This window comes from Peromyscus leucopus, chromosome 6 (assembly GCF_004664715.2).
Source record: "Peromyscus leucopus breed LL Stock chromosome 6, UCI_PerLeu_2.1, whole genome shotgun sequence".
Taxonomy (NCBI): domain Eukaryota; kingdom Metazoa; phylum Chordata; class Mammalia; order Rodentia; family Cricetidae; genus Peromyscus; species Peromyscus leucopus.
Window position 1 is genome coordinate 95278663 of NC_051068.1, and position 8796 is coordinate 95287458.

At 45.6% G+C, this 8796-nt stretch overlaps 1 protein-coding gene across 3 annotated transcripts in view; it reads right to left on the reverse strand.

The window, feature by feature from the left end:
- Fnbp1l (formin binding protein 1 like) overlaps positions 1–7678 on the reverse strand; it is an 82429-nt gene extending 74751 nt beyond the window's left edge. For all 3 annotated transcript variants that reach the window (XM_028881453.2, XM_028881452.2, XM_028881451.2), the window contains exon 1: positions 7430–7678. In XM_028881453.2, coding sequence (XP_028737286.1) covers positions 7430–7453 — 24 coding nt within the window. In that variant the 5' untranslated portion in view covers positions 7454–7678. The remainder of the gene's footprint in view (positions 1–7429) is intronic.
- Between the last annotated feature and the right edge of the window lie 1118 nt (positions 7679–8796).

An 8796-nucleotide genomic window follows, 5' to 3' on the forward strand; every position in this document is an offset into this window, starting at 1 on the left:
GACCCATATCTGGTATACCCTGAGCAATCCTGACAAATTGTCCACATACTTTAAAACATCTCTAGACTACAAATGATACCTAATACAATATAAAGGCTATGTAAACAGCGGTTATACTACATGGCTTAGGGAACAATAAACTGGGAGGAGGGTTGAGGTAGTGGTTTTTAGTGTTCCATACAGACACAATCTTTTTTAAACATTTTCAAACCACAGATGGCTGACTACATTGATGCAGAACCCAGGGAAGGCCAACGAATTACACAACCAGGAAATAAAAACTACCTTAGTATCCAAAACATAATTTAATTACAAAATTACAGCAATCCATTGAATTCCTCCAAGTCAAGATGTGGTACTGTATTCCCCCAAATATTGTGCATGCTAATAAACTTATCTGGGGTCAGAGACAGAGCAGCCACAATATTAAACATAAAGGATAGGCAGTGGTAGCACATGCCTTTAATCCTAGCATTCCAGAGGCAGAAATCCATGTGTTCAAGGATACTGTCAAGCATGGTGACTCACACCTTTAATCCCAGAAAGTGCGCCTTTAATCCCAGGGAGTGATGGGAGAAAGCAGAAAGGTATATAAGGCGTGAGGACCAGAAACTAGAAGCATTTGGCTGGTTAAGCTTTCGGGCTTCTAGCAGCAGTTCAGCTGAGACTCATTCTGGATGAGGATTCAGAGGCCTCCAGTCTGAGGAAACAAGACCAGCTGAGGATCCGGTGAGGTGAGGTAGCTGTGGCTTGTTCTGGCTCTCTGATTTTCCAGTGTTCACCCCAATAACTGGCCTCAGGTTTGATTTTATTAATAAGAACTTTTAAGATTCATGCTACATCAAGAAGTATCTGAGTGCTTACTACACACCAGCTGCATGTCTAGAAAAGCAGAAACTAAATAGGTACAAACGTAAATTAAAATTCTAATGTGCTGAAAATAATGATAAAGTATGCTTTTCAAATTATAATAAACATATAATAGACTTTCACACCCAGTGCTAGAATCAAACCCAAGTTACTAGGCAAACACTCTGGAGTCACGTCTCCAGCCCCTCATCAGGTGTTGTAAAGACTGCTGATTAGTGTTCTCTCAAGAAATTAAAGAGAAGCCAAGCAGAACAGTGAACACCTGTAATCCCAGCACCTGGGAGCTGAAGGAGGCAGACTTAGGATCCAAGTCAGCCTCAGCTACAATAGAGAATTTGAGGTCAGCTTGGGCACAAGATCATGTCTCAAACAAACAAAGAAAAACGGCTCCTAAACCCTAAATATTAACATTAGCTGGGATTCAATGGGGATATTTTATATAAAACATTTCTCACTGTGCCTCTCTCAACAGCTCTCCATACAAATCCTAAATGCTGAATCCCACATTAACAAAGCAGTCAGATATCTTATAATGCCTAATAACATCCCTTTATACCATAAAGAATGCTTCAAAGAACTAGTCAGTGAAAATTATGCAAAAGCAATCACAAATTTTACCACAATGTTATTTTAGGAACAAAAGAAAATACTGAAAAGCATGAATGACAATATTAAAATGATGTGTAGTCCCAATAGATTATTTTCAAAGCACAATTTGCAACTTAAAGCATTTATCATTCAATCATTAATTAGAGTGGTATCTCACTCAAGAACAAGATTTTACACACACACACACACACACACACACACACACACACACACACACACTCTTAGTGCATAAATCAGCTCACAAAACTCTTAATAGAGCAAAGCAGCACAATCAAACTTACTGCCTTTTCCCATTGAACAGTCTTTCACTTCCAGAATCAGCTCTGCTAACTACAGTGAGATGGAAGTAAAAACACTACAACAGATGAGAAGAGAGACGAAGGGTGATAGTATCAACAAGCTGTGGTAATAATACATATTAAAAGTTACAGCTGGTTTCAGAATCCACAACATATTAATATACTGAAGAAACTAACAACTCTTCAAATATTTTTTCAGGAGTGGTGAAGTAGATGCAATGTCTATCTTCTAAAACCTAAAGAAGGGGCTGGAGAGATGGCTCAGTGGTTAAGAGCACACTGGCTGCTCTTCCAGAGGACCAATGTTCAATTCCTAGCACCCATATGGCAGCTCACAACCATTTTTAACTTCTGTGACTCCAGTTTCAGGGAATTCAATGCCTACTTCTGACCTCCAACAGCACCCAGGCACACACACGGTGCACAGACATACATGCAAGCAAAACGTTCATACAGATAAAATAAAAATAAATAAATCAAAAATTTAAACAAATAAAACCTAAAGGAATGCCTCTTCCTTTCACCAAAGAATTGGGGAAGAAAGATCCCGTCTACTATGGCAAACTAAGATTTCTTTCTGTGGATTTTTAAATGGTCCAAAACTTGGGTTAATTATATGCGAATGCATAGCTACACATAAACAGACACACAAATACCAAGTTCCTGAATCAAGCAGTCAGTCAAACCGACCTCTGTGCCTGGTCCCTGTCTACAACTCACTACTTTCAGACATCTTACGTTTAATCCAAGCCAAATCTAACCACTATAATCAGGTCAGCCCAGAAAATATTTATTCAAGTTCCTACCAGTGTCAGGCTCTATGCCAAGAAGCATGCTGATAACTGAAGAAACAGTAATGAAGCACACAATGAAAGAACAACGAATAAAACGTGATCTCTGCCCTTTAGGAACCTGAGAATTCCCACATGCACAACCCTTCTTATTCTAAAACCTAGGTGAAATGACACAATCTTTCTAAAGCTTTCCTTACACTGAACAGAGTAAAAAGCATTTTTTTTTTTAATAGTTTTAACCTTCAGTTGTAACTTTCTACTCATTTCAATGTTACTTCCAAATTCAGGGCTGGTGAGATGGCTCAGCGGTTAAGATCACTGGCTGCTCTTCCAGAGGACCCAGGTTCAATTCCCAGCACCCACATGGTGTTCCAGGGAATCCAATGACCTCTTGTGACCTCCAAGAACCCCAGGCACACATCATACACATACACATACACACACACACACACACACACACACACACACAGAAAAGAAAAAATAATAAAGTCTTAAATCACATGAGCTACTAGAGATTCATTTTCTGTCTAATTAATTCTTTTAGTATATGTCCACAAAGCCTAGATTACTGTATAAGTCAGAAAAACAAAACTAAAATCTGTTTGAACAACCTAACATCAGTCTTTTCCACATCTTTTTAGTAGGTTAGTTATTATACATGGCTTGGTCTGAAGTACAGGGCAGCTCTCATTTTTCTCTCTCGTTGGATCTAGGGTTGGCCAACTCTGGCTAGTCTATCTCCAGGGACCTGTGACAGCCCTAAGTACTAGAATTTCAGACAGATGCCATACCTGTCTGACTTTTGCGTGAGTTCTTGGGGATCAGAACTCCAGTCCTCATACTTGAACTACTTGAATGAACAAGTGCTTTACCCACTAAGCAATCTTCCCAGACCCTGGTAGCAAAATTTTAATAAACCATATAAATGTGATGTATCCAGTCTATTTCTGTCATATATATATATACACACACACACACCCTATATACACATATACATGCTAATCTGTACTGATTCATATTTAACTACGATTCTCTATTCTTTGTATGATAAAGAAGTCAACAAAGTAAGCCCAAGATGTCCCCACGTAACTAACCATGCATGCCAGAAAAAGAAAATGCAAGCTGTGACTCTAGTCACTACCTCACTTAAAACACTCACTTCAAACCACAAGTCTCTTAAAGCACAGCTCAAATACATTAATGCATAAAGCTTTATGCATTACTACACAACTACACAACAAAAGCCAGCTCCAATCCACTTAGCAAGTTACTGTTATTTTGCAACCCAGTGCCACAAATATTCTATAGAATACCTTTATTTCAAATTTTAACGTAAGACTTTAAGAAGCATTAAAACAAGCAAGCTGTAGTAGGGCACACCTGTATCCTCAGCACTCAGGGGCCGGAAGCAAAAGGAACAGGAATTCAAGGCCAACCTGGGCTGCATAGCAAGACCCTGACAAGAAAGAAGGATTAAAACTGCAAAAAAGTGGGACTGGGGAGATGGTAGGGTTGATAAATTGGCCTTGCAAGTATGAAGACCTGAATCCAATGCACAGAACCAGGTTAAATAAAAGGTAGGTAAATAAATAAATAAATAGATGCCAAGGAGTAATGCCAGCGGCGAGGAACTAGAAACAAGTGGGCTCCTGGAGCTCCCTGGCCACCAGGCTCACCCCATCGGCAAGCTCAAAGTCAAGCAGAAACCCTGTTACAAAAAAAAAAAAAAAAAAAAAAAAAAACAAGGTGGATGGCTCCTCAAAAACACCCACGTTTGTCCTCCACATGCATGCATGCCCACATATGCAAACGCACACACAAAAGACTGCAAGAACCACCATTTATAAAAAGTGACTTAAATGTGAGCATGCATTTTCATACCTTCAGATTTGTACATAACAATGAGTTTTCGATAATCAAACCTTTAGGACAGGAATGTGATCCTAAAGATGAAATTTTTTATATTTAACTTTAATGAAAATTTCCCCAAAATCAAATTCTCAATGACAACAGACATTATAGGTGTTTGTATCTATTGCAACCCACTGGAAAGCACAATGTCCTTGTCCAGAACTGTAACAGGGACTGCAGACATGGCTCAGCAGTTAAAAGCACACATTGCTTCTGCAGAGGATTAAGTTCAAATGCCATTATCCACCTCAGACAACCCACAAGTACCTCTAACTCCGGCTTCAAAGAATCATACATCCTTTTCTGGCCTCCTTAGGCACCCATGCATACACACATACATACATACATACACACACACACACACACACCACACAGATTTAAAATATTTTTTTTAAAAAACTGAAAACAAAGTCCAATAAAGTTTTATGTTTACTCCATTCCCAATCACAATCCTTTATTCCAAGTTCTATTTATTTAAGGTTTAGAAACTCAGTTGATAATAGTGGAGTCTACATTATTAATTTATAATAAATGTTCCCCTCAAGTCCTCAAACCACCAAAAATACTTACTCAAGTTTAATGGAAAAGTGAAAAGTATTTTTCAAGAATTTCCAAGTTATATTTAAAATAACTTTTAATTTGAACCTAAATTCCCATCACTCTATCTTTTCAAATTACTGAGAAATTATTTAGATATTTAAATTAATAAATTACAAGACACTCTGGAGGACTGGAATTATTTCCGAATGTATTCTTAACGTTTAAATAACTTTTGAGCCTGGCACGGTGGCTCACACCTGTAATCCCAGTATTTTGCAGGCTAAGGAAGGAGGAGCACTGCCATTTCTGGGCTAGCATGGGCTACATATTCACACATACATACTTTAAAATTATATTTAGTTTTACTTAGAATTGTTTTTTCTTCAAACTTTCTCTGTAGCAAGATACAAAGCGAATTTCTTTAAATTTAAGTAATATTCTTCCCTGGTTTTCCTATAGATACTTTTTTAAAGCACTCTGTTTACCTTCTAGATTACTCTGTGCTTGGGTCATCTGAACAGGCAAAAAATAAAAGTCTCTTCTAATTATAAAGACGGAAAATAAGGGGCTGGAGAGATGGCTCAATGGATAACAGCACTTGCTGCTCTTGCCGAGGACTGAGTTTGGTGCCCAGCACCCACACTGAGCCTCATATCTGTCTGTAACTAGAGCGCCACTGGATCTGATGCCATCTTCTGACTTCTTCACCATATTTACCCACAGTATGACACAAATAAGTACATGATTTAAAATAAAAAATAAGGGACTGGAGATAAAGCTTGATGGTATTGTGCCTGTCTAGCATGTGTGAGGTCTCGGGTCCAAATAGATAAATAATAAATTCTATAAATGGAAAATAAAACTATACTCATTTCCATGAGCACTACATGACGATATTGTAATCCACCATAAAAATGTACAAATTAAAGAGGAAAGCTTTAATCCCAGCAATCAGGAGGCAGAGGCAGGTAGATCTCTGAGTTCAAGGACAGCCTGGTCTACATAGTGAGTTCCCGGCCAGCCAAGGCTATAATGAGACCGTCTCAACAAATAAACATACAAACAAACGGGAAAGGACCAATAATGCCTGAAAAATCTAACTAATGTTACACGATTCATTTACAAGGATGCTCCCCATTATTAGAACAATCAATGCTATCTAAGCAACAAAATGGAGAGGCTCCTGAGGCATTTTGTCTTGGAGTGGTGTGTTAGCAGACTGGGCAGACACTTGTGCATGGTGTAAAGAGGACAGATTCCTGGGGCTGGGTTAAGTAGGTGACTAGACCGGCTTTTAAGTGTCACTTCTAAAATCCCCAATCTACAACACGTGGAAAATGAGAAAACATTCGGTCTTCCAGTTAAAACGCTCTGCTTCGAATCCCAGTTAGTGCACACACTCAAAACTTGTTCCTCCTCCTTCTCCTCCTCTCTCTACGGAGACGGCCCGAGATTTTCGCAAACAAAGGCACGGGAAATATGCACAGGTGGGATAAAAAGGGGAGTGGCAGGGGCCAGGCGGCGCTCGAGACAGCGCCCCCAAGCCGCCAATCTTCCCGGCCGCACCTGAGAAATCACTGCCCAGCACACCTCCACCCTCCGGCGGCGGCGGCGTCCCGGGCGAATTCTGCGACCTCTTAGCCCCCGGCCGCACCTTGGTCAGGCACTGATGGGCATTGTCTGGAGCCTCTAGCGCCCGAGAAAGGCACGGAGGAAAGACAAAAAAAAAAAGCGAGCGAGAGAAGTGAGAATAAAGAACGGGAGGGGGGAAGAAATCAAGCAATCGGCTAGAGGAGCGTCCCCTCCTCGATCTCTCTACCTAATTCCGATCACAAAAGCAGCCCCGCCAGCCCAAAGAGGCTGCAGCCGGAGCTGGCCGGCGCGGAGCGGCGGGCGCCCCGGGTCCGGAGCGCGGAGGCAGCGGGAGAGGGAAATGGGCGTGTGGGTTGGGCCTGGCTGGCCCGAGGCCGGGCTCGGAACAAAGCCGCCCCGGCTCCCCCTACCTGGAGCTGGGGCGTCGCCCAGGCGCGCGGCGCGGGGAGAGCCGAGCGCCGCTCCTTCGGGACAATGGCCCCCCCTCCCTCCCTCCCTCCCTCCCCGCCCGCCCGCCCGCCCGCCGTCGGGCGCCCGGGTACAAAGGCGCGGAGCGGGGCCGGGCGCCCGTCCGCCCAAGTCGGGCGCAGGCGGGAGAGGGGACGGCGGCGGCGGCCGTCTAGGGCTGGAGCCGGTCCCCTCGGCGGGAGCACAGGCAGCCGCCCCGTCGCCTCCCGGCCGGGGGGTGCGGGGGCTCTCGCGGCACAAAGAGGAGCGGGACCCCGCGCCGCGCGGCGCCGCCCCCGGGTTCCCGCCGCCGCCGCCGCCGCCGACGGCGCGCGCCGGGCGCCCCGGCTCCCCTCACTCACTCACCCACAGCTCGGTGCCCCAGCTCATGGCGGAACCGGAGGCGACTTGGCGCCGGCAGGCTGGGTTCCCGCTGCTCCGCTCGCCCCGACTTTTCCCTCCGCGGGCTCGGGCCGCCAAGTCCCTGCCTTCTCGAAAGCTGCCGCCAACCACCGGGTTCCCCAGTGAGTGAGGGAGAGACACGACTGGAGCGAGCCGCCGCCGCCGCCGCCGCCGCGTCCCCGCCTCCCGGCAGCCGGGAGGGAGGGGGCCGGGGCCGAGGGGAGGCGGGACGGCGGGGAGGGGGCGGGCCGCGGTGCACCCTGGGATCGGGGCGGGCCCGCGCTCGGCGCGCCGCGGGGCTGGCGGGGGTCTTCCCCGAGGCGGCTCGCCCCGGCGGCCCTCGGACCCTCCCTCCGCGGCGGCGTCCGATCCCGCCGCTGTCCCGAAAGCCGCGCTCACGACCCGGGCTCCAAGACCGAGAGGAGAGGAGGGCGCCCGCTGCCCCTGCCTTGCTCCGGGAGCCCCCTCCAATGAGGCGACCCCTGTCACGTCAGCGTTCCCTGCCGAGCGCTGACAAAGAAACCTCGTCCAAACGTTTGAGCAGACGGGTGTGTGTGTGCGTGTGTGTGTGTGTTTAGTTCAAATAATCTTTCCTGTTAAGGGACTTCGCCTTCCAGGCTTGATGCTGCAGCCTGGGGTTCTTGAGAATCACACACACACACACACACACACACACACACACACACACACATGTGTAGAGGTCAAACGTCCAATGTGAATGCAGCGTGTCTCAATCTGTCTTAATAAAGCATCTGGATTTTATTGTAAGTTCTTTCGGGAGATCTTTTTTTATTTTATTTTATTTTTCCAAGAGGCAAACGATCCAGTAATCATCTGGGGAAGTTGCCATGGTGAACGACAGACTTGGTGTGAAGCGAACCGGGCTGACACCTGCTGGAGGTGAGACATTGAGCTTGCCCGAATTCTAGGTTGATGAGCACCTCCGGGAACCCAGGTCTCCCTCCTGGTGCCAAACCACCTGTTCAGAACCCGAGGTTATCTCTTGTCTCTGGTAGGAGTCTTGGATACAGACCACCACTTGGTTTTTCCTCTGCCGAGTTATCCCAGCCTGCCTCCACTGGCAGTCGGCAAATCTGGCTGCTGCTACTAGATACGGAGCACAGTATGCTCAGTGACTCCCTGACATATGCTTTAGTATTAATTGCTCGTCGCTCACACACACACACACACACACACACACACACACACACACACACACACACGTTTTCAATCTATAACTAGTAGAGTACTCCTCAGTGAGTCATGACAGCTGAATGTTTCAAGGTCTCCCCCAAACAGGCTTCGTGTCAGCATGGAAACTCCTCCCCACA